Source organism: Muscardinus avellanarius (genome assembly GCF_963383645.1).
Source record: "Muscardinus avellanarius genome assembly, chromosome: 19".
Taxonomy (NCBI): domain Eukaryota; kingdom Metazoa; phylum Chordata; class Mammalia; order Rodentia; family Gliridae; genus Muscardinus; species Muscardinus avellanarius.
In genome coordinates, this window is record NC_137805.1 from 12,070,654 (window position 1) to 12,096,975 (window position 26,322).

At 45.5% G+C, this 26,322-nt stretch overlaps 1 protein-coding gene across 1 annotated transcript in view; it reads right to left on the reverse strand.

Moving 5' to 3' along the window:
• Positions 1-266: 266 nt before the first annotated feature.
• Positions 267-26,322, reverse strand: part of SHLD1 (shieldin complex subunit 1) — a gene marked incomplete at both ends in the record, with an annotated part of 85,432 nt that continues 59,376 nt past the window's right edge. Inside the window, one exon of the mRNA XM_080716679.1 lies at positions 267-715. Within this exon, the coding sequence (XP_080572805.1) occupies positions 267-715 (449 nt within the window). The remainder of the gene's footprint in view (positions 716-26,322) is intronic.

The window sequence follows — 26,322 nt, forward strand, 5'->3', positions numbered from 1 at the left end:
GGAAGCTGGGCCCTGACTCCTAACCCGCCATCTGTAGCCACAGCCAAAGCGAGGGGCGAGGGTGACGGGGCATGAGGTGGCCGTGGGGATCTCCACGCAGGCTGACTGCTTTCCGCAGCAGGTGGCAGGGGCCAACCCTTAACGTAAAGCATGAGGCTGGGGCTGAGTACATGGGGTTGGCAAGAGACCCCAGAGGGCCAAGGTGCCCCGACATCGTGGCCACGGCGCTTTGCCTCCAAGCCGCCTGCCCTCACCACCAGCACCAGTCACGGGTCTTTTATCACATTCTGCTGCAAGAGGAACCGAATGACATCTTTTGAAAGCCCTGGGGTGGGCTCTTCGTTATCCAGAGATGCAGTCCCTTCCTCCAGGGGGTAGAAGCGGGCGTCCCTGGAATGCCTCTGCAAGGCCGAGCAGCCGTCCCGGCTGAAGATGACCCGGGCCATCTGGAAAGTGCGGAGGGTGTACTCTTGGCTCTCCTGGCCCCTCAGTTCAGCAATTTTCTGAGACAGGCACTTGTAGACAGCTGCAGAAAGCGGATTCCCAGAGGCCGGCTGCAGACAGCCAAACTCTTCGTAGAATCTATCCAGGGATTTCCGAAGCCCGTCGTCCTCTTCCGTGGTCTCTGACTGGTCGTTCACAGGAGAGTCGAGCCAGTCCTGGGCGGTCTCAGCGGTACAGGAGATTTTCTGTTCAGTACTTAGGTTACTGCTGTCTGCAAGACAAAACACATTCCCATTCTTAAGCACACAATCAAAAATATCCCAAAGCAAGCCAAGAGCAGATGATGTCTCTTTCAGATCGACACACTCGCTGTTCCCGTGGAACTGGCAGTTGGCGGGATCAGGGACTTCAGAATCTGTTCCCACCATCCTTGGGTTGGTCCACTTTCTTGCTTAACAACCAGAACAGTTTTCTTGCATGTATTGGGGTTCTTAACCTGAGGACCCTGCGTGGCAATTCAGGGGGCTGGGGATTTGAATGGGAAAAAAAAAAATCTCATCTTTCTTTTCACTTAGCCCCTGCCTGATATTAAGCATTTCCTTCTAGGAAGAGTATAGGCATAAAACCACAACCTTAGCAGCGGCCCTTGGGACCTTGTCACCAATGGGTTACAGTTATTTCATCATCAGATGGTAGCACACTGTGTCAAAAATGTCGTGAAACAGTTATGCTTCCATTGTGTTATAGACTGAACTGTGTCATTCCTGCTTGGCAGTGTCCACAGCCCGCCTTATTCCACCTGCTGATACATCCCAGGCTTGTAGGGGCAGTGATGTCTCCTCGGGGCAGGGTCTGGGGAAGCTCTGGTGTCGGTGTCTGCACAGTGCCACGGCCAGTGCCCCCCAAACCCAAAGAGGAGTTCAGACTCATGGGGCAGACTTCTGGAAAGGGCAGGGAGTGAGTGCTGGATCTCACTGCGCTGCGGAGCGCCGCTCTGCCTCAGTCTCCCCAGGCGCCTTTGCAATAGGCGCGCTTCACCGCACAGCATGCTTCTCACCGGCACCCACCGTGCGCGCATCCCTCCCTGCCTGCACGTCCCTGAGATGGCCCCCACCCATCCTCTTAGCGAAGGCCTGGTTCCCAAGGATTCTGGCGATGTCTACACTGGCTGGGGCTTCCTTTCATATGTCAACATGCTTTCCACCATGAGTAGGATTTCTTTAGAAATTTAGGAAAAAAAAAAAAAGGAGGGCGGGCTTGACAACACGATGCTCCTGCATGCATTGTTTCCAAGGAACCTATTTATCAGAGCGTCATTTGTTAAATTTTTCTTGTAGATGCCGGGCGTGGTGGCGCACGCTTGTAATCCCTGCGCTTGGGAGGCGGAGATAGGAGGATCGCGCAGGTTCGAAGCCAGGCACGCTGGCTTAAGAGACCCTGTTTCCAAATTTTAAAAAATATAAAATAGGTCTCGGAGTGTAGCCCGGAGGTAGAAGGGTTTCCAGGAACCCCAGTACCACAAAAAAAATTTTTTTTTTTGCTCATAGCATATACATGGTTGAGATTCTTATAAAGACAAAACTATTTTCTATCTTTAGGAGTTATGGGTGATCGTTTGAACTCATTAAGGCAGGACAACCAGTGAGCACAGAGCTTTATGGTTGCATCCTGGGAACGATGCCGCTGGCCCTTAGAAACCCAGAGGTCTAATGGGGGATTCTTCCAGAGAATTCTCCACGGCTGCTTCTGTGGTGAGTGAGTGCGCGCAGGGATTTATCTCTGTGAAACATGTTAGCCTTCAGCTTTACGTTTATGCTAAGTAGGTCTGAAATTTAGAGTTCTTTCTAAATGTGCGCTTTCATGCGTCTGTATCAACAGCGCCCACACTACCCTTCCCCGGTTCCACTTACTAGCAACAGCTCATTAGGAGGATCTGTGGTTCCCAGGCTGCACAGAGCCGGGAGAATCTAAGACTTAGCTATAAAAAGCTGGGGAAAGCGTGAGGCTCTAAACAAAGAAGGGGTGTGTGCTTTCTGCATCCCCTCCCGAGCTTTTTGGTGAGGAGCTGCCCGTTTGGGGTGCAGCGTGGCACACTCCTCGGTTCCCAGGCCTGGCCGCCTCGGAGGCTCCCTGCCTCTGTGTGGCTCTAGAAGGTTGCAGGACGAGAACAAGCTGAGTGGGGGCTTGGTGGGCTGGGGGTAGGTTCTGGTCATCCGCAGTCATTTACTAGAAACTTCTGCCGCACCACTCATGGCTATATGACAGGAGTCAGACCTCAGGCCACCCCCGGCCCCTGGCAGTCGCTTCCCGAAGCGACGCTGCCGTCTAAAGCCCGTGAGGGGCTGTGGCCGCAGACCAGGGCCCGCTCCGGACCTGGCCTTGTCCTCCATGCTCTTTCCTGTCCCTCTTACCCTTGCTGCCCCATCCATACTCTGGGAGAACTGGATGGACAAGACTCAGTGCCGCCTCCAGCCCAGCCCTGTGAGGCCGCCTGGAAGTCTAGCTGGCGCTCTCGCCTCTGTCTGCATCACCACATTGAGACACCTGGCTTCCCACCCGACCCCCGAAGACACCCGGCAAGCTCCTCCTCAGAACTCTGCCCTGGCAGTTCCTCCGCAGGCAGCACGCTTGCTCCACGTTCTCCAGGATTGGTTCCCTCGCCTCCTTATGTCTCTTTTCAGCTGTGACTTCCTCAGTGAGCTTTCAGTATCAGTCAGAATGGGCTAGGTTATGCTGCATAACAAGCAAGCACTAATCTCAGGGGCACGAAACAACAAAGGATTAGTCCGCATTACCTGTAGGACTGTATCTTACTGTAAGCTGCTACAGCATCTCCTGCAGATCTTGACAAAGCTCGATCAGGGGACCCGCAAAGGCGGAGATCCCCCCATGAAGTGTGTCTAGCATTTCCTTCTTCAAAAAATTATTTTAGGATTATTTGGATCAATATGTATAATTGGAATTTTATGTATAAGCGTTATAACTAAAACTGATGGGCAGCGGCTTGTGAGAGACTCAGGCAGCAAAGACTTTTTTTCTCAAGGATAAAGTTTGGGCCAAAGATTAAGTTCAAACTGACCTTAGTTTGGGCCAATATATAAGATTAAGTTCAAGCTGGCCTTGTGATGAGACAAAGCACACTTTCTATGATTATTTAAATGTCTGGCACCCTGCCCTAAAGTCTGTTAAAAACCTTTTTCTGTCCTTGAAGTTCCTGTTTACATGACTATAAAGATTGTAACAAATCCTGAAAGGATTGAAGTAAAAAAGAAGTAGTAAGAAAATTCGTAAGAAAAGAAGTAAAAGAAAAGTAATAAAAGAAAGAAGTAAGAAAGTAATAAGAAAATAGTAAAATAAATAAATAAATAAGAAAGAAGTAAGAGATAAAGCTGGAGAAGCTTCCACCAAAATAAAGTTCAAAAATGGTATAATGGCGCCTACCGCGGGGCATAACTGGTGAGTAATCCCCCCCTCAACTTCAGAAAAAAATGTTCTCCTTGGTTTCCTAAAAAAATAACTTTAGGGCCGGGCGTGGTGGCGCACATTTGTAATCCCAGCATTTGGGAGGCTGAGACCTGGAGGATCGCGGTTCGCCGACAGCCTCAGCTACTTAGTGAGACCCGGTTCCAAAATATAGAATAAAAAATAGGGCAGGGGGTGTAGCTCGGATGTCAAATGCCCCTGGGTTCCATCCCCAGACCCGAAAAAAAAAAAAAAAAACCAAAACCCTTTAAACTTAAAAACAGAAAACAAGTTAAAAAAATAAAACTATATTATGCTAATCATGAATCAAAAATGGTCCCTATAAAAGCTTTATCTCTATAGAATCTTTTTAAAGATTCCTTAAATACCTCAGTCTGGCTGCATCTGGCTCCTCAGTCTCTCCCCACCCTGCGGTGTAATAACATCAGAACCGGCGTCCTAAAGCACCTCATATCCTGTCTTATTGATAATGAAATTAATGACAAAAACATCAAGAAGCTTAAGCCTCCTTTTCCTGCAACCCTGTCACCCTGGTTTATACATTCTACAATCTGCAACTGTGCCTTTCAAAGGACAAAAAACCACATACTCATAAAAAGAGGGTAGGTGGCTATCAAGATAATGTAATCCAAATTAACACTTCAAAAGGATGGATGGTGTTGTCTGGTGCTTTTGAAGCCAGTCTCGGTCCATACTTGTTTACATCTGAAAGCTAAACTGAATGAATCGCGGCGGGGGCGGGGGGGGGGGTGAGTGGCATATATGTCACCCTTCATCCTAATGACAAGCAGAAGCATCGCACAGGGAACTGGGGTCTCTGAGAGGCCCTTCCCGGCACAGAGAATGCTGGGAAAATACCCAAACAGAGACAGTGTGGATGGAAGACAGCCCCCCAGGTCAGGTGCTAGGCGATTCATTGAGGCTAAGGTTCTGATAAGTTATGATTTTACCTTTAGAAACTTTATATTTTTCTTAAGAAATTAAAATGTCCTAAAAGTTATAGAAAATGAAAATATCTTGCTGGGCGTGGTGGCGGACGCTTGTAATCCCAGCATTGGGGAGGTTGAGACAGGAGGGTCACAGGTTCGTGGCCAGCCTCAGCTACTTAGTGAGGCCCTCTGCAACTCAGTGAGACCCTGTTTCAAAATAAAGAATAAAAAATAGGGCCAGGGTATAGCTCAAAGGTAGAATGCCCCTGGATTCAATCCCCAGTACCGCAAAAAAAGAAAAGCTAGCCGGGCATGGTGGCGCACGCTTGTAATCCCCGCGCTTGGGAGGCAGAGACAGGAGGATCGCACAGGTTCGAAGCCAGCCGCGCTGGCTTAAGAGACCCTGTTTCCAAAAATAAAAAAGATCTGGGAGGTAGCCTGGAGGTAGAAGGGCTTCCAGGAACCCCAGTGCTTCCAAATAAAATATAAAATAGGTCTGGGAGTGCAGCCCGGAGGTAGAAGACCCCTGGGTTCCAACTAGTACCACCAAAAAAAAAAAAAAAAGAAAGAAAGAAAGAAAAACTAAAACATCTAAACTCGCAGCTCCCCAAATTGACCATTAACATAAACACACTTGTTTCACATCTTTTTTCTTATTAAATATTCCAAGTAAAGTTAACTACTTCTTCACAGAGTCACATTTCTTTCCTTCCAGCCTGTTTTACATCACACACATACGCACGCATACGCACACACGAGAGGTTTTGCATCTTGCTTAATTTCTTTTTTTTTTTTTTTACTTTCTCTATATAAAGTTTTATCGCTTCTCAGCCTTTTGGCTGAGGTCAAGTGCAGTATCTCTATTTTTGCATCCTGCTTTCAATGTACACAGTTTTGTATCTGACTTTGCAATTTTTTACTTCTAGTCACTGTTGACATATAGAGATTTGCTTTATACTATTCTAATATAGAAACGTCCTATGAAAGCCCAGCGTGGTGGCACGTGCCTGTAATCCCAGTACTTGGGAGGGCGAGAATGGAGGATCACGGGTTCCAGGCCAGTGTGTGGTAACTTAGTGAGAACCTGGGTTTTGTGTGGTTGTTGTTTTGTTGGTACTAGGGATTGAACTCAGGGGTGTTCTAACACCAAGCTACACCTCTAGCCCTAATTATTTATTTATTTTTGTGGTACTAGGGATTGAACCCAGAGGCCTTCTACCTTCGAGCTACACCTCTAGCCTGATTTTCTTATTTGAAAACAGGCTCTCACTAGGTTGCCGAGGATCTTACTACTTGCTGAGGCTGTCCTCGAACCTGCCATCCTCTTGTCTCAGTCTCCCAAGTACTGGGATTACAGGTGTGTACCACTGTGTCCAGCTGAGACCTTGTTTCAAAAAAAAATTGGCTGGGGATGTAGCTTAGTGGTAAAGCAACCCTTGGTTTAATCCCTAGTTCCACAAAAGGAGGAGGAAGAGGAAGAGGAGGAGGAGGAGGAGGAGGAGGAGGAGGAGGTGGTGGAGGAGGAGGAAAGAAGGAAGATACTATCATTTTTCATCCCTTCCTCACTCATGGACATGTAGGTTAAACCCGGATTTTCACAAACAAGGCCTCGGTAGCTTGCTGACACACACCTGCTGTGCACATGTGCCGGGCTTCTTCTGGAAACACATCCAGAAGTGAAATTACTGAGTCAAAAGGAACCTGCACTTTCCATTTTCCCAGACGCAGCCAAGTCCCTCTCCAAGGGGCTGTGCCAATTTCCTGCCACCAGCAGTGCCGGCCTTTCCCGTTTCTCCCCATCTTTGCCAAAGCCTGATATTGTCAGACAATCCGAACTGCACCACCTATTTGGGCTTGTGCCTCCCGGGCTGTAGTACCGCACAGCTGCTTGTCACACACTCACAGACCCTCTGGGTTCCCTGTTCTGGGAACCGCTTATTTCTATTTTTTCCCATTTTTCTATTCTATTGTTTTTTTCCCCACATTCTTTCTTTCTTTTTTACTTTTTTTTTTTTTTTTTTTGGTGGTGGTACTGGGGTTCCTGGAAGCCCTTCTACCTCCAGGCTACACTCCCAGGCCTATTTTTACATTTTTATTTGGAAACAGGGTCTCCTAAGCCAGCGCGCGCGGCTGGCTTCGAACCTGCGCGATCCTCCTGTCTGCCTCCCAAGCGCGGGGATTACAAGCGTGTGCCACCACGCCTGGCTTTTTTTTTTTTTTTTTTGGTGGTACTAGTTGGAACCCAGGGGTCTTCTACCTCCGGGCTGCACTCCCAGACCTATTTTATATTTTATTTGGAAGCAGGGTCTCTTAAACCAGCCAAGGCTGGCTTCGAACCTGCGCGATCCTCCTTTCTCGGCCTCCCAAGCACGGGGATTACAAGCGTGCGCCACCACGCCCGGCTCATACGTTTTTGTCTTACCTTTTTTTGTGTGTGTGATAATGGGGATTGAACCTGGGTGCAAGCTACACCACAAGTGATTATATATATATATAAAATCTTTATTTTGAGACAGAATCTCACCAAGTTGTGGAGGGCCTCACTCAATAGCTGAGGCTAGCCTCGAACCTGCAATCCTCCAGTCCTCCAGTCTTAGCCTCCCAAGTACTGGAATTACAAGCGTGCACCACCACACTCAGCTTATCTTTTAATGGCATACAAAATGTGCCTAACTTTTCTGTGATTAATCTCAGGAATATATTACTTCAGTCTCTTACAAGGAATGAGATAAAAAGAATGTGAGTAAGAAATAGAGGCCTAAGGAGACCTGTTTTTGTTTTTGTTTTGATGCTGGAGATTGAATCCAGGGGCAGTTACCTCTGAACTTTACCCCCTGTCCTATTTGTTATTCTTTATTTTGAAAAAAGCCTCATTAAGTTGCGGAGGGCCTCACGAAGTAGCTGAGGCTGGCCTCGAACTGTGATCCTCCTGTCTCAGCCTCCCAAATCCTGGGATTACAAGTGTGCGTCACCACGTCTGGCTTTTGTTTTTGTTTTGATGACAAATTTTCTCAAGCCGAAGCACCCTCACAGCATCATACTGTGATTCAACTCCATTTGATAAAGAAGTCACGGGCTGCACAGTGTGTCCAAGAACAGGGAAGGCTCGAGGTTTTCCTGAATCTTATTCCAGATAAAACAACCAAGACGCGTCTCTAGGATCACTGGGTAAAGGGCCTGGCAGTTGGAACACAAGGGCACACATGTGCTTATTAATTTTCTTAACTCATATGATCTTCCTAAGGCTGTAGTTTCAGAATGAGAAGCAGCGACAGGTTCCCGTGTTGACCGTGATGGACCAGGCAGGGAGCCCCAGGACCTCCCTAGATGATTCAGATAACACAAGTTCAGGAATTTCTGGCTTAGATCATACGAACATTGAAAACTTCTCTCCTTTGGTATGAGACCGAAGCTTCAGTTTAAAAATCCTGGTCCAAGCCGGGCGTGGTGGCGCACGCTTGTAATCCCCGCGCTTGGGAGGCAGAGACAGGAGGATCGCGCAGGTTCGAAGCTAGCCCCGCGCGCTGGCTTAGGAGACCCTGTTTCCAAATAAAAATGCAAAAATAGGTCTGGGAGTGTAGCCCGGAGGTAGAAGGGCTTCCAGGAACCCCAGTACCACCAAAAAAATAAAAAAAATAAAAATAAAAATCCTGGTCCTGCATTTTGTCACCAAAGAGTAACCAAGTCAAAGGATCAGAATTTATTTACTTTTGTGGTGTTGGTGACTGAATCCAGGGCCTCGTCCGTGCAAAATGCATGCACCACCACTGTGTGCCAGCCCTGACCGATCACAACTGGAGCCCTTGGTACCTAGAAAAGCCCCGGGGAGCTGCCAGGCCCAGTTCTTCTGGACGAGAACAGCTAGAGCTGCAGGAAGAAGTACAATCCCCAGACCTGCCGTGTGCTGGGGACAGCTCGTGGGCACCTCTGCACTGGAGGGGAGGGAGGGAGGCTCTCAAGACCAGGGAACAGGAATGACAGCTGCCTCCAGGGGTCGTTTGGAGTTTGGGGCCTCACTGAAACAAAACAATCCTTTAAAAATGGCTTTCTTGCCAGGCCTAGTGGCACACGCTTGTAATCCCAGCGTTTGGGAGGCTGAGACAGGAGGATCACAGTTCAAGGACAGCTTCAGCTATTTAGTGAGGCCCTTTGCAATTCAGTGAGACCCTGTTTCTTTTTTTTTTTTATTTATTTATTTTTTTTTTTGGTGGTACTGGGGGTGGAACCCAGAGGCTTTCTACCTCCGGGCTATCCTCCCAGACCTATTTTACATTTTATTTGGAGACAGGGTCTCACTAAGTTGCTGAGAGCCTCACTAAGTAGCTGAGGCTGGCTTTAAACCTGTGTGATCCTCCTGTCTCAGCCTCCCAAGCGCGGGGATTACAAGCGTGCGCCACCACGCCCGGCCTGTGAGATCCTGTTTCAAAATAAAGAATAAAAAATAGGGCTGGGATGTAGCTCGGAGGTCGAATGCCCCTGGGTTCCAGCCTCAATACCCGCCCCCAATGGCTTTCTCTCCAGCTAGACCACTCCTGGAGATCTTTCCAAAGGGACTGAAATACTACAGTAATATGTGCATGACCATGTTCATAGACACGTAATTCACAACAACCAAATTATAGAGCCAACCTAGTGTCCATCCACAGATGGACGGATTACAAAATTGTGATGGATGGATTACAAAATTGTGGGACAGACACACAATGGAATTCTACTCAGCAATAAAGAACAAAATAACGTCATCTGCAGGAAAGTGGCTGGACCAGGAGAACATTATACTACGTGAGATTAGCCAGTCTCAGAAAGCGAAGGGTCATATATTTTCTCTCAACGTGGAAGCCGGGGAGTAATCGGATCGCAGACTTCAGGTCGTGGAAGAGAAGCTCCAGCAGAGCCAGGGAGGGGGTGTCTGGGAAGGGGTAGGGAGAGAGAGGGCCAGCGAAGGAATCGCCTCCATGATGTTAGGAGCCCATCTCAAGTATGGGGAAGGGAGGATGGGGAGGGAGCCCGGGGAAAGCCTGCCAAGTGCGTGTGTGTGCGCATGTGCAACTACCGCTATGATTTACATTATAATGTGAGACTATGATGTGCTTTTGTTGTAACAAAATAAATAAAAATGTTTTCCCCTAGCTGGGCCTCTGCACTATAAACCAAGTACGTGGGAGGCTGTGTCAGGAGGACTGCAGGTCTGAGGCCGGCCTCAGCAACTTAACAAGACACTCAACAAGTGAGACTCTGCTTCAAAATAAAAGAAAAATATATAAATAAAAAGGCCGAGGGGGGTGTTTGCAGCTCATAGGCAGACGGCCCCTAGATTGAATCCGCAGTAACAACACCACCGACAAGTCTCTCCCCAAATGGTTTTTAAACTTTCATTACTCACAAGAGGTTTCTGCGGATGTGCTTCACATCCTGGCTAGACGTCAAGGAGCCCTTGTGAGCGGGCAGGAAAAGCCAGCGGTCGGATTGGCTCTTGGTTGCTATGGCAACACTGCTATTCTGATCACGGTTGTTTACTTCGGCCAAGTTAGATGTGAGCAGCTAACTACGAGGAGGCTTGCAACTTTAACCCCAACTATAAGGAAAAATATAAGCACTTTAAAAATGCTTGAAATGTAGGCCGGGCGTGGAGGCGCACGCTTGTCATCCCAGCATTTGGGAGGCTGAGACTGGAGGATCACGGTTCGCGGACAGCCTCTGCTACTTAGTGAGGCCCTCTACAGCTAAGTGAGACGGTTTCAAAATAAAGAATAAAAAATAGGGCAGGAGGTGTAGCTCGGAGGTCGAATGCCCCTGGGTTCCATCCCCAGACCCGCAAAAAATAAAAATAAAAAAAATAAAATAAAATGCTTGAAATGTTGCTGTGTCCATGAAATGGAGCAGGGGCACCGTTCCCGTTACTGGGGAAGCAGAAACAAGATTTTTTTTTTTTTTTTTTTTTGGTCCCTGAAGAGGAAAGAGGGCCTCCCACAATCTGCCCAAGTTGACAAGTCAACATTTGTCAGTTTTAAGATGTAAAGAAGAAGCCGGGCGTGGTGGCGCACGCTTGTAATCCCCGCGCTTGGGAGGCAGAGACAGGAGGATCGCGCAGGTTCGGAGCCAGCCGTGCGCGCTGGCTTAGGAGACCCTGTTTCCAAATAAAAAATATAAAATAGGTCTGGGAGCGTAGTCCGGAGATAGAAGGGCTTCCAGGAACCCCAGTAACACCAAAAAACAAAACAAAACAAAACAAAACAAAAGAACAGAACAAGACTCCTATGGAAACATCCAGTCGGTGTTAACGTCAACAGCAGGGCTTCCAAGCAAAGGTGAACATTGGTGGCGGCCCAGGGAGGTCAGAAACGTCCACCTGCAGGAGGGTTTTGTCAGACGCAGATCTTTATAAACAGGTGTCACTCCGCACTGACCTATGAGGTAATCTGAATTGTAAACAGATACTCCCAGGGCCAGGGAGGTAGCTCATTGGTTGAGTGCTTGCCTAGCGTGCAGGAGGCCCTGGTTTCCATCTCCAGATTGCAAAACAAAGGCCCCGGAATGTACTTATACAGCTCAGGGCTCCTCCCTCAAAGCCACCACCCTAAGGACCAGGCTCTTCCTTATAAAACGCCGATGCTGCTCAGAGGATGTCACGAAGCATCTATTCTGAAAGCTTCTCCTGAATGCCCTCACTGATGACAAATCTCCATCCTCAGAGGACAGAATTCCCTTCTTGGAAACCATCAAGAGGCATTCGTGTAAATAATGCAGGTGCCTGAAAGAGTAATGTGGCATGAGGTAAAACACAAGGTTCATCTACAGAAGGAAATCACTTTCTTGTGTTCCACGAGCTGGTTCTAAAAGCTATTCTCATAGGCCAGGCGTGGTGGCACACCTGTAATCCCAGTACTTAGGAGGTTTTAAGACATGAGGACCACAGGTTTGAGGACAGCCTCAGCCACATAGTGAGATTCTCAGCAACCTTGAGAGACCTCGTTTCAAAACAAAAAATACAAGATGGTTAAACAGAGGTAAAACTCCCCTGGGTTCAATCCCTAGCACCCCACCCCACACACACAAATTATCCTCACCAAAAAAAAAACTTTGAATCAGCTCTCTACATGGCAGGCAGACAGCTTTTACATACATACATACATACATACATACATACATATATATACTTTCAAAGTGTTACTTTGTAGGGCAGATTTAAGACCTGCCCATGTAAAAGCTCCTGGTCACAGATCAAAATTCTGAACATTAATGGGCATGGGGGTTCATGCTTATAATCTCAGTATTTGAGAGGCTGAGGCAAGAGGATGTCAGGTTTGTGGCCAGCCTTAGCAACTCAGTGAGGTTCTCTGCAACTTAATGAAACCCTGTTTCAAAATAAAAAATAAAAAAGCCTGGCGTGGTGGCGCATGCTTGCAATCCCCACGCTTGGGAGGCTGAGACAGGAGGATCGCACAGGTTCGAAGCCAGCCTCAGATACTTAGTGAGGCTCTCTGCAACTTAGTGAAACCCTGTCTCCAAATAAAATATAAAAATGGGTCTGGGAGTATAGCCCGGAGGTAGAAAGCCTCTGGGTTCCACCTCCAGTATCACAAAAAAATAAAAAATAAAAAAATAAAAAATAAAAGAGGGATGGAGGTATAGTTTGAAGGTAGAATGCCCCTGGGTTCCATCCCCAGTACCATACATACACATACATGCAAACAAAAAAACTTAACATTTTTGCCCTGACAAAAGAGATGTTTGCCAACACTGACTTCAGGTTTGGAAGATGTGAGCTGTGTAACCTGGGCAAGTTACTTAACATTTCTGAATCTTGTGTCCTCACCTATAAATTGGTGATATTAATGGCTCTTGCCTCATAGGCTGCTCTAAGAGTTAACACAGAAGAGCTTGGCAACATCACCATGGCAACAGGAGCAGCACCACAGCAGAGCTGCTGCAGCTGAGGAAATGTTCCTTTTTTGTTTGGGTTTTACTTATTTATTTATTTATTTATTTATTTATTTATTTATTTTGGTACTAGGAATTGAACCAAAGTAGGTGTATCTACTTCCGTGCTACACTCCCAGCCCAATTTTATTTTTATTTTGAAACAGGGTCTCACGAGGTTGATGAGAGTCTCACTACTTGCTAAGGCTGTCCTTGAACCTGCGATCCCCCTATTTCGATCTCTTAAGTACTGGGATTACAGGTGTGCACCACCACTCCGGGCTAGTATTTGTCCTTTAAAAACTGGAATTTTGTGCCAGGCGTGGTGGCGCACGCTTGTAATCCCCGCGTTTGGGAGGCGGAGACAGGAGGATCGACTGGTTCCAAGCCAGCCGCGCTGGCTTAAGAGACCCTGTTTCCAAATAAAAATATAAAAATAGGTCTGGGAGTTTAGCCCGGAGGTAGAAGGGCTTCCAGGAACCTCAATACCACCAAAAAATATATATAATAAAATAAAACTGGGATTTTATGGTGCTTTTTCTTTTTAAAAATGTATTAGCTGGGTGTGGTGGCGCACGCTTGTAATCCCAGCATTCGGGAGGCTGAGACCAGAGGATCCTGGTTCGCGGACAGCCTCGGCTACTTAGTGAGGCCCTTCGCAACGCAGTGAGACCCTGTTTCAAAAATGGAAGACCAGGACTTCCGGGAAGTTGGCGACCGAGAAAAGCGGGGCTTAAGAGCCCCGCTAACAACAAATCTCCATTACCACAAAATCAGCGCCTTTCATAGCCAGAAAACACCATCACCAGTGAAACAAAAAATCACCAGGCTCCAGAGAGAAAGCGGACTGAGAACAGAGCCACAGAGGAGATACACCGGCCTCGCGCCCGAGGACGTGGCAGACGCGGCAGCAGCGCCATACTGCCGGCGGCACCGGCGAATTCACGGGATGGCTATAGGAAGCCGAGGTGAGCCACTGCGGAACAGCCAGGCGGGATTTCTCCACGCAGAGAGCATCTAAAGCTCCCAGTGGCTGAGCTCAGCACACGCTGCAGGGATTCAGAGTCAAAATCAAAACCAAGAAGAAAACGCCAGCCCCATAGCCGAGGGTGTAGCAGCGGCGCCATATTGCCACCGGCGGCAGCAGCAGCAAATTCAGCGAGGCCAGTACAGCTACATCTGCGCACTCAAGAACAGTGAGTCAAATTGCGGGCCACAGAGGAGAAATCCCAGTACTGTACTCACTGGGACTTGACCCAGTGGGGGAGGGGCGGTGGCAGAGATATCACACCATAGGAGAACGCCCAACCTGGCACCCCCCACAGTCTAAAGCAGCCTCTATCGACTCTCTGGGTCGGAGACTCTGTGATAAAACCCAGTAAAGGAGTAGTGGGGTCTGAGATACTACTGACTCGAGATCCAGAACACCTTAAGTGAAGTCATAGTGACCCAAGGGAAAAACCCAGAGAAGGCACAAACATCCGAAATCATGGGAAAGAGGAATAATACTGGAGCAATGAATGCACACAACCCCACAACATCAGAACCTGATAAAACTGAAAATCAGAGATTTCTAGAAGATCAAATCAGGAAAATAACTAGAAATAATAGAGGTGCTTCGAAAAGAACTCAGAGAGAGCCAAAAAGAGATAAAGGATGCAATTAATGAAGTAAAGGCCTCAATTCAAAGCACAAACAACCGATTAGAACACATGGAGAACAGAATCTCACTCTTAGAAGATGAGCAATCCAAAAATGAACGCATAGTTTCTAATCTAGAAAAAAATATCCGACAGCAGGAATCTGATATTGAAGAAATATGGGCCCATTTTAAGAGAGCTAACCTAAGAATATTTGGAATAGAGGAGGGAAAAGAAAGTGAAACCAAAGGGATCAACAATCTCTTCAAGGAAGTAATAGCAGAAAATTTTCCAGACATAGAGCAAGAGGTCGATACACAGGTCCAGGAAACTTATAGAACTCCCTTTAGACAGGATCGGAGAAGAGGATCCCCACGCCACATAATTGTCAAAATGACCAATGTGGAAGCCAAGCAGAGAATCTTAAAGGCAACAAAAGCAAAGGGCCAAGTGACATTCAGAGGCAAACCAATTAGAATCACTCCAGACTTCCCAAACCAAGTTATGAGAGCCAGAAGGGCTTGGAGTAACATAGTCCAAACTCTGAAAGAAAACAACTTCCAGCCAAAAATTTCCTACCCAGCAAAACTTTCTATCAAATTAGATGGAGAAATAAGAAGCTTCCATGACAAACAGAAACTGAAGGAATTTATGTCTTCAAAACCAGCGCTAGAGAAAATACTCAAAGAGATTAACTACAAAGAAGAAATAGGTAACACACACCAGAACCAGAGAAACAAGATTTTCCATCCAACAGACAACTAAGACTGATTATCTGTGGAGATTCATTATTTATGTTAGTCTTTTACCTATCTCTAAAGGGTATTGTTTGCCTTTATTGTTGTTAATTTTTAGGATTTCTAGTTGGAATATTAATATACCTTCAGATATAGCAATTGGAAATATTTTATCCCATTCTATTAGTAACTGTTAATTCTGTTTACATTGTCTTTGGATATACAATATTTTTTTTATTTTTTAGGGAGTTTGTATACGCTTCTGTTGCCTGTGCCATTGAAATCATAACCAAGAAATCACTGCCAATTTCAATGTTGTGAGGTTTAATGACCCAGATTTTCTCCTAAAAGTTTATAGTCTTAAGATTTATATTTAGGTCTTTTATCTATTTTGAGTTAATATTTGTATATGGGATTAGGTAAGGGTCCAATTTTATTCTTTTCCATGTAATTATTATTTTTCAACAATATTTAGTTAAAAGATTAATATTTCCACCACCAAATGTTCGTGGAAACCTTGTCAAAAATAACTTGACAATATAGGGAATAATTTAGCTCTAGGCTTTTACTTAACTCCAATGGTTTATATACCTGCCTTTAGAATAGTACTACACTGTTTCAATTATTGTAGCTTTATATGGTTTGAAATCAGAAAATATATATCTTCTAGCTTTGTTCTTTTTCAAGATCGTTTTGGGTACCTAGAGTCCATATTCCATTTTAGGATAGATTTTTTTCTGAAAAATAAATATACAAATATATGATAGTTTCACCTAAAAAATAGAAAAAAATATTCTCTGGTAAGAAAGAAAGCAAAAAGAAATATTGAAATGTCATCTTTAAGTCATCAAAAGCTTGGTATCAGACAAATGAAACTGTTATGTGAGATTACCATTTTTAATTTTAGATAAATTGCCATAATACTAGATGTCAACTACTAAGCCAAGCATGGGAGGGAGGGATAGGGAGAGAATGGGGTGGGGATTGGGTGGGGGCTGACTGGGAAAAGTGTGCATGTATGTCTACAAAAGTATGTATCCTACTATGATGTATGAATACAGTGCACCAATAAAAAAAAAATAAAAAAAAATAAAAAAAATGGAAGACCAAAATATAGGACTGGGGGTGTAGTTTGGAGGTAGAATGCCCCTGGGTTCCATCTCCAGTACTGAAAAAAAAAAATCACACACACACACACACACCACACATATTTGTATTGGTGCAGTGTCGTCTCACATCACAATGTAGTTCACTGGGATCGGGACATACATGCGCACACATTTGGTATTAGTGGGGATTTTTTAAAGAGTAACTCGTAAATGCTCTCACGTTCCAGTGATAGGTGGGTAACCTGCTGAAGGTCTGGGTGAACAATAGAAGAATCACGGCCAGCCCATCTCCCAGCAGCAGGACTGACTACACCGGGCCCCAGCTGCCACCAAGCAGCCCCGATCCCGGCGTGGGCAAAGCAGCGGCTCAGCGCGTGGGAGCTTCGAGCACAGAAGCCCAGGCTGCCGGAGCCGTCCAGCCGTCCCCAAGCGGCCCACAAGGGAACCCAGCAGCAGCGTGTGGGTGGGACCGAAACGACTCAGCCTCCAGAGAGCCCCATGGCGGGGCGGTTTGTGTAAATTGAGGGCAATACAAACCAGGCAAGGGCTTCAGGGAGAAGCTTGGTTGGGAAATCACAGGAGGAGGGACAGACTGTATTTTAAAAAATGACTGAAATTAGGCAGAAAAGATGCAGGGTTCACAGAAGGGCTGCTGGCTGAGCCAGAAGCACAGAAGAATCGAATCTAAGGAGGTCGCTGGGGCTGAAGACGTGATGAGCTGGGCATCGAGACTGCTCGCCCTGCTCCTGCGCCCGCGGGAAGAGGGCAGGCCTCTCTCCAGGAGCTCTTCCCTCCAGATGACACAGAAGACTCAGAAACTGGGGGCAGTCCTAATAAAACATAACTACAACCTTGCATAATACAACCTATGCAGCAATGGGTTATAGGCAGCAGAGAAGTACCAGCCGACTGAAAATGTGGGCCAGGAAGGGTGTGGGATGTACTTGTGCTGAGAGCATCTCTAGAGGAGCCGATGGTGGTGCATGCTTGTAATCCATACTTGGGAGGCTGAGACAGGAGGATCTGAGGCCCGCCACAACTTAGTGAGACCCTGTTTCAAAATAAAGTATTAAAAACTGGGTTTGGGGTATAGCTTGGAGGTAGAATGCCACTGGGTTCAACCACCAGCACCACACACAAAATACAGTGGATATTATAAATATCCTCGTGTTAACCCGGCAGGATGGCACATGCTTTTTTTTTTTTTTTTTTTTTTTTTTTTTTTTTTGGTGGTACTGGGGCTGGAACCCTTCTACCTCTGGGCTACATTCCCAGACCTATTTTATATTTTTATTTGGAAACAGGGTCTCTTAAGCCAGCAAGGCTGGCTTAGAACCTGCGCGATCCTCCTGTCTCCACCTCCCAAGCGCGGGGATTATAAGCGTGTGCCACCACGCCCGGCTTGGCACATGCTTCTAATGCCAGTACTTGGGATGCTGAGGCATGATGACTGCAGGTTCAAGGACAGCCTCAGTAGTTTAGCAAGACCCTCAGTAACTTAGGGGACCCTATTTCAACATTAAAAAATAAGAGGGGATAGGGATGGAGCTTGGAGGTAGAATGCCACTGGGGTCAATCCCCGTCACACCCCAAATTAATATGATTCCATTCTGATATGCCCTTATATGTCTAATAAAAGCAAACTTAAATCTTAGAGGAATGAGCCCCCAATCCAAACCTCAAAAAGCCCTATACACAAAGCTCCAGTGACCATGAACTCACAATAAAAACAATACTCACAAAATCTGCACTGGGTCTTGATTGAGAGGGAGTTAGCCAAAAGACCTGGTGCCAGAATGAAACCCACAAAAACTGTAGACGCTAAAGCTGGGCGTGATGGCGTACGCTTGTAATCCCAGTACTTGGGAGGCTGAGACAGGAGGATCACAAGTTTGAAGCCAGCCTCAACAACTTAGGCTCTTAGCAACTCAGTGAGACCCTGTTCCCAAATAAAATATAAAAAATAGGCCTGGGGGTGTAGTACAGAGGTAGAAGGCCCCTGGGTTCCATCCCCAGTACCAAGAAAGAAAGAAAGAAAGAAAGAAAGAAAGAAAGAAAGAAAGAAAGAAAGAAAGGAGAGAGAAAGGAAAGAAGGAAGGAAGGAAGGAAGGAAGGAAGGAAGGAAGGAAGGAAGGAAGGAAGGAAGGAAGGATGGATCTGTAGACACTGGTTCTGATGGACACAGAATTGAAGACCCATATGCTTCATGTCGTGTGTGTGTGTGTGTGTGTGTGTGTGTGTGTGTGTGTGCGTGCGTGCGTGTGTGGTACTGGGGATGGAACCTCTGAGCTGCATCCCCAGCCCTATTTTTTATTATTTATTTTGAAACAGGGCCTCACTAAATTCAGAGGGCCTCACCAAGTAGCTGAGGCTGTCCTTGAACCTGCGATCCTCTTGTCTCAGCCTCCTGAATGCTGGGATTACAAGCATGCACCACCACGCCCAGCTTGTTTCATATCTTAAAGAAATAACATAGACAATTGAAAGTTTGAGTAAGGAACAAGAGACTACAAAAGGTAACAGGAACGGGTAAATGAAAAAAAAAAAGAACAAAAAAAGCTGTTATTGAAAAATCAAAATTACAAAAATAGATAATCTGTATTTCAGCAAATGGGTAAAACAGGAGTCAAGTCACAGCTGAGAGGAGAACGAAAAGATAGAAATCAGAGTTGAAGATATTACTTAGAATTTAGCACAGAGATACACAGAGATGGTGGGGAAAGGAACGGGTAGTTAAATCACAGTGCGACAGTCTGATGTGCATCTAATTGGAATTTCAGAAAGAGAGAGAAGGGAGGGGCAGCGTGGTGCATGGTGAGCTAATGAGAGGAATTTTCCAGAACTAATGAAAAACATAAATGCTCAAATCTAGTAATCACAATGTTTTCCAAGCAGGATAAAAAGAAATCCATAGCTAGGTACTAGATGAAACCACTGGTTATTAAACGCAAAGGCAAAAGTCCTATGCCCAATGAAAAACCAAATCTCCACAAATGAAAGGCAATTACGTTGGATGCCACGTCTCCATGGCAGCCACCCAAACAAGAAACCAATGGAAAAGCGCCTGCCAGGGGTTAGGAAAATAATTAGCAACCTCGAGCCGCTCAGGAAATGGTGGGGACATGAAGACATCAGTTTCTTAACTGACCATCAACAAAATGATAAATGTCACAGTCAGGTTGCTCTTTATATCCCAAACTCGGTCCCTAAGACTGATCAACGCTTCAATATTCATACCACTTAGGTCAATTAGTGGGGACTGTCTGAAGGCAGAGGAGAGGCCATGTGAATTCTGAGCACTCCATACCCTTGGCAGCTCCGTCTGCTGAATTCACCCCAAGTGCCCCCTGTCCTTGAAACAGTATTCCTAGGCTAGACGTTGAGCCCAGATGCCACGGATCGCCTCCAAAGCACAGCCCTGTCAATTGTGCGTCTTGTTTCTGAAAGTTGCATTCCATCAGCCGATTATGTAAAGATCATTCAACTTCACAGTTGTTAAAGGTTGGTTTTCTAAAAAAGCGATGCTCTTCGTGTTTTGCTAATGTTATTTTTTGCTCTCTGTAATTACTTGACTATTCCCATTTGCTTTTAAGTGACTACTAACTTATCTTCCTAACCAACTGCAGCAATGTACAGGAGCCCCTAGCCGGGATCAGGATATCTGTTCAAAACACTCATTCGGAAAAAAGGGAGAATAATCATTTTACTCTCTTGTGATATTCGGTCTCTTTGAAAAGATTGTGCAAAAGATGCTACACAGCTTAGTCTGAAGAAAATAATTAGCTTCCTTTTCTGATCATCAGCAGGAGATAAAGAGGCAGAGGTCATGCATCAGGTTATTGCTGGACTGACAGGAGGGTTGCAGGCTCAAGGCCAATCTCAGCAACTAAGTGAGGCTGTTTCAAAATAAAATAAAAATGTCTGTGAGTGTAGCTCAGAGGTAGAATGTCCCTGGGTTCAATGCCCGGTTACACCACACACACACACACACACACACACACACACACACACACACACACACACGCTTATTGACATTTTAGCATTTTCTCTTATCTAAGATTCTCCTTAAATTCATTTCATTTAACATATAAATGCATAAACCTAAAATTGCTATCTTGAAGGGAGCTACAAAGAATACAAAATAGAAAAATAATTACACTGGTCATGCTGGATGAGTAAATTTTTTGAACTTTAAGTAGCAAAACTTCAAATGCATTTGAAACACCCAGGCTCGAGGCCTCCCTCAGCAACGTAGTGAGACCCTGCTTCAAAATGAGAATTGGGGCTACAGTGTCTTGCTATGTTTTGGGTTAATGTTCCCTGAAGGTGTATGTTTTGGAAGCATGGTCCCCAGGAGGCATTGCTGGGATTGACAGTGGAGTCTTGAGAGCTGAGGCCTAGCGGCAGGTCCGCAGCTCCCTGGGGACGCACCCCTGGAGTAGTATGAGGTGGTGGTCTCCGGAGGTGGTCTCCAATGCCTCTCTGCTTCCTGACTTGATGTAAAAGGTCTGTTCCTCTACATGTTCCCACCATGATGTGCCACCTTGCCAGAGGCCCAAGCCATGGGGCCAGCTGGTCGGGTCAGAACCTCCAGAAACATAAGCCCAAATAACCCTTTTCTCTTTATAAGTTAATTGCCTCATGCATTTCATTACAGCAACACAAAGCTGACTAATATAAGTTTTATAAAAAACTTATAAACTTGGATTTTTGGTTGCAACCAATATAAATCATGGTAGCTATGACAGAAAGACATATTAAGAAGCTTAATATGATTGATATTGGAGGAGCTATAAGAATAGACTAAAGATTTTAGGAATTATTCTCAAAACATTCAGCAGATTTGGACAGCCACGGGACCTGCTATCTCCATCACTAATAAGAACCTAAAGAATTAGGAAGCTGCTGTCACAGATACTCCAAACTATCACAGTTGCTGCTAAAATCTGAAAGCTTCCCCATCAAGAAGCTGCCTGCTGAATCAGGAAGCTGTCACACATTGGCAAGTCCCAGAACCATGCTGCCTCTGCTGTTAATCATACCAGCCATTCGCCTTAACTCCTCTTTGCTTAAAGTATTCTAGCCGCACGTGGTGGCACAGGCTTATAATCCAGTACTTGGGAGGCTGAGACAGGAGGATCACAGGTTTGAGGACAGACAGCCTTGCAGTGTAGCAAGACGCTCAGTAACCTAGAGACCCTGATTCAAAAGAAAAATAGCTTGGGGTTAGCTCAGAGGTAGACTGCCCCTAAGTTTACTCCCCAGGGCCACCAATAAACAAATAAATAAAAATAAAATAAGGCTGTGGACAAAGCTCAGAGGTAGAACACACCTGGATTCCAGATTCAATCTCCAGTGCCTGCCTCCCCCAAAAGATATTAATTTACTTCACCATTTTATTCTTGGCCTACAAATTATTCTCAAGTATTGCAGGAGCAGGAAGGGGGACCCAGAAAACATCTGACCACCACACAGTGACCGGAGGCATCCGTATCCATGTTTTGATACCCAACTCCGACTCCAGGTCTTCGCATCAGTTCCACAGTACTGGACAGTACTGGAGTTAAGACTTTCTTTCTTTCTTTCTTTCTTTCTTTCTTTCTTTCTTTCTTTCTTTTTTTTTTTTTTTGTGGTACTGGGGGTGGAACCCAGAGGCTTTCTACCTCCAGGCTATACTCCCAGACCTATTTTATACTTTATTTGGAAACAGGGTCTCACTAAGTTGCCGAGAGCCTCACTAAGTAGCTGAGGCTGGCTTCAAAACTGTGCGATCCACCTGTCTCAGCCTCCCAAGCGCGGGGATTACAAGCGTGCGCCACCACGCCTGGCTAGAGTTAAGACTTTCTAATAGATCATTTTATGTTTCTACCTTCAGCAATACACTTGGAAAATTGCTGGGTACCACAGAATGATAGCTGTTGAATCTGCTTGGAAAGCTGACCATGACATAGATCCTATGGGCTGGGGACCTTAAAACTCAAGTTGTGGTGCCTTCTCTGTTATCTGAAATTTATATATATCCCCACTAGTGTTTGGTTGGTCTATCTATCTATCTACCCATCCATCCATCCATCCATCCATCCCTTATGATTCAGATATAAGAATAAAAACATTAAATTGTATCCAAAATAAATATATCAGTAAGTATAGACTGAGGTTCTGAGGAGTGAGAAGGGCGAGTTCCAAATCAGAGGGCAGAAATGTTCTCCACAAAAGACAATGTTTCAGCTGTTTTTAAAAGATAATTTTGAGCAAAGATCTTTCTGGGGAAAGAGGAAAGAGACATGGCAGGTTATAAACGATAAAACTGCCAGCTTGGGAAGGTAAATATTTGCTGGCAATTACGAACATGGTAAAAGTACATCATTAAACTCAAGTAATTAAAAAGCTCAATTTAATATCACACGCATCAACTCCATTTTTAATAAGCCAGCTGCCTCAACAACCACGAGCCATAGTCCAACGTGTCTCCACGGTGGAGCAGGAAATGATAAATGTTTCAGCATGCCTTCCGCAAGGTGAGTCTGAGCTAATTATTTCATGCGCAAGTCAAAATGGATCTGATTAGTAAGTGAGCCTGCCAGCCAAGTTCATCAGCTGCATGCTCGACAAAATTTCCTATTAATCAAATCTACATCAAACTGTATCAGTGACGTGCTCTCGAGAAGAGCTGATGAAAACGTATAATTAATTAACAACTGCCAGGTATGGTGCTGCACGTCTATAATCCCAGTACTTAGGAGTCTGACACAGAGGATCACGGTTTTGAGGCCAGCCTCAGCAACTTGAAAAGGCCCTCGGCAACTTAGTGGACCCTGTTTCAAAATAAAAGAATAAAAGAATGCCCCAATAACCAAAAAATAATTAATAGCTATTTTTATTTTATTTTATTTTTTGGTGTTACTGGGGGTGGAACCCAGGGGCTTTCTACCTCCGGGCTGTACTCCCAGACCTATTTTATATATTTTTTGGAAACAGGGTCTCACTAAGTTGCTGAGAGCCTCACTCAGTAGCTGAGGCTGGCTTTGAACCTGTGCGATCCTCCTGTCTCAACCTCCCAAGGGCAGGGATTACAAGTGTGTGCCACCACACCCGGCTTTTTTTTTTTTTTTTTTTTGGTGGTACTGGGGTTCCTGGAAGCCCTTCTACCTCCGGGCTACACTCCCAGACCTATTTTTACATTTTTATTTGGAAACAGGGTCTCCCAAGCCAGCACGCGCCGCTGGCTTCGAACTTATGCGATCCTCCTGTCTCTGCCTCCCAAGAGCGGGGATTACAATCGTGCGCCAGCACGCCCGGCATCACACCCGGCTTTTAATAGCTATTTTTTAAATTTATCAACATAATCTGTGCTTACAGATTCTAAAACTCAGATGAGGCTAACAGTCTTACAGTGAAAAATGATAGTTCCAGGACCCCTGCATCATCTTCCTTCCATCCCTCAGAGCCTACCACCTCAACTTGCTCTTTGGTTTTTAAAATGGTTATATGTCTGGTTAATATTTTCATATATAGTAACACCTCAGTATATCTTACCTGCCATAACAGGCGCGCGCGCGAGCACACACACACACACACACACGTTCAGAATGTGAAGATGCAGAGGGTTCCCTCCCCTACTGGCTTCCCTCCCTCCCTCTCTTCTTTTTTCTTTTTTTGTACTGGGAATTGGATCCAGGGGCATTCTACCTCATTGCTATACTTTTAAATTTTTTTCAACAATATCCCCCTAGTTGCTGAGAATCTTATTAAGTAGCTGAGGCTTGTCATAACCTGAGATGCTCCCGTTTCGGCCTCCCAAGTCCTGGGATTACAGCTGTGAGCCACCAGGCCTAGCTCCTTCTCTACTTGCTATGATTATGTTGATTTGTTAAAACAATATTTAGCCAGCTGTGGTGGTGCGCACCTGTGATCCCAGTACTTGGGAGGCTGAGACAGGAAGACTTGAAGGTTCCTGGCCAGCCTCAGCAACTTGGTGAGACCTCGTTTCAAAATAAAAAATAAAAAGGGATAGAGGGTATAGCTCAAAGGGAGAATGGCCCTGGGTTTAATACCCAGTAACAGCAACAAAAGTAAATCAATGTTTATATTGTTGTAACCTTATAAATATCATGACTGCTACATGTCTAAGGATGTTTACTATTATATAATTATTGCATTATTATTACATCGTTGCTGTGGTGAGTGCTTTTTCTCTTCTGTGTTTGTGTTGACCTGCTCCACAGCTGATGACCCAGGGCTCCACCCTGCTCCTCTCCTGAATTCCTTGTATCATTTCTATGATGATTTCCTCTGCCTTGTCTTGATTCTTGCTTATTCCTCCTGTTTCTTCCATGTTCTTTAGTTCTTAGTCATCTTGAGCTCTGTGTTTTTTAATAGTTTCCTTAAACAGCTGGTGCTCTTTGGCTGAGCGTGGTATACACGGTGAGGCACTAACCAGGCGCGGTGCCGCACGCCAGTCATCCCGGTACTTGGGAGAATGAGACAGGAGGATCGCAGGTTTGCAGTCAACATCAGAAACTTATGCCTTGTTTCAAAATAAATAAAAAACAAGGCTGGGTGTGTAGCTCAGAGGTAGAACGCCTCTGGCTTCAATCCCCAGACACACACACACACACACACACACACACACACACACACACAGTGTGTGCTATGGGCAGGAGCTCTTGCTGTGGACAGGGCTATGAGCCTAGAGGCCTCCTCTTTGGGCAGACTTGGGTCCTCTCACCACCTGGCTGGCCAGATAGATGACGCCGTTTCAGACAGGGAGGCTCAAGAAGTGCTCTTTGTGGAGACGCATTTAGCCAGAGACCTCAGTGCAGTGAGAGAGCAGTGCAAGGATGGCGCGGGCTGGCTGTGCAGAGAGGAGATGACGACCCAGGAGCAGCAGCGAGGGCCCCGAGGCTCAAGCTCATGAGCCGGAGGAGGGGGCCAGGATGGGCAGCTCTGGTACATGGGAATAATATTCACATAGCTTTTTTCAGGGACATTAGAAAGTCATTAAAATATTAAACATTAAAATATGTTGTGGATTTTTGTAAAAAATAATCCAAATTATTTAACAATATTTGACATCAGTTAGGAAGTCATCACTAATTTTCCTTGTTTGCTTAATCGGGCAGGCTAACAATTACGTGAAAAAATTTCCCCCCATTCAACCTGGTGAAGATTCTAAAAAAATTTTTAAAAGTCCATGCCTCATAAACATTGATGCTAGAAACTCTCTGAATAAGATATGAATCTAAACTGGGCATGGTGGTACACGCCTGTCATCCCAGTACTTGGGAGGCTGAGACAGGAGGATCATAGGTTCGAGGACAGCCTCAGCAAGTAGTGAGTCTCATCAACCTACCAAGACCCTGTTCCCAAATAAGAAATAAAATCAGGCTTAGAGTATAGCTCGAAGGTAGAATGCCTCTGGGTTCAATCCCCAGAACACACACACACACACACACACACACACACACACACACACACACACATCATATATATCAACACACAAAACCAAAGGAAGCAGCTCATGTTGATGAGAAAAATCAAAAGCTTAAAAAAAGCCCTAGTTGTCAAGATAACAACAAAAAATAATTAGAAAATATAGTTTCCATGTGCAGCACTATCACATTCAGCAGCTGATGTTTAATTTATCTCTAATCAGTCATTTTAGAAGCTAGGGCATGCTGGATCTGGTGGCACACGCCAGTAATTCCATAACTGGGAGGCTGAGATTCGGAGAGCTGTGGATTTGAGGCAGCCTCAACAATTTAGCAAGACTGTCAGCAACTTAGTGAGACCTTGTTTCAGAATAAAAATTAAAAAGGGCTAGGGATAGAGCTCAGAGGTAGGATGCCCCTGGATTCAATTCCCAGTACCACAAATAAAAACAAAATAAGAAAAAAAGATAGGGTATGAATGGAGACTCCATAGCACAGGGCAACTCACTGGTCACAGCCACTGTGAGAATAAGTGAGTCCTGTGGTGTACAGGCTGAGTGTGAGAACTCGTTTCTTCGTTTGAAAAGGATTCTGCAACTTTCCCCGTATGCCACAATTCTGCAGAGAAC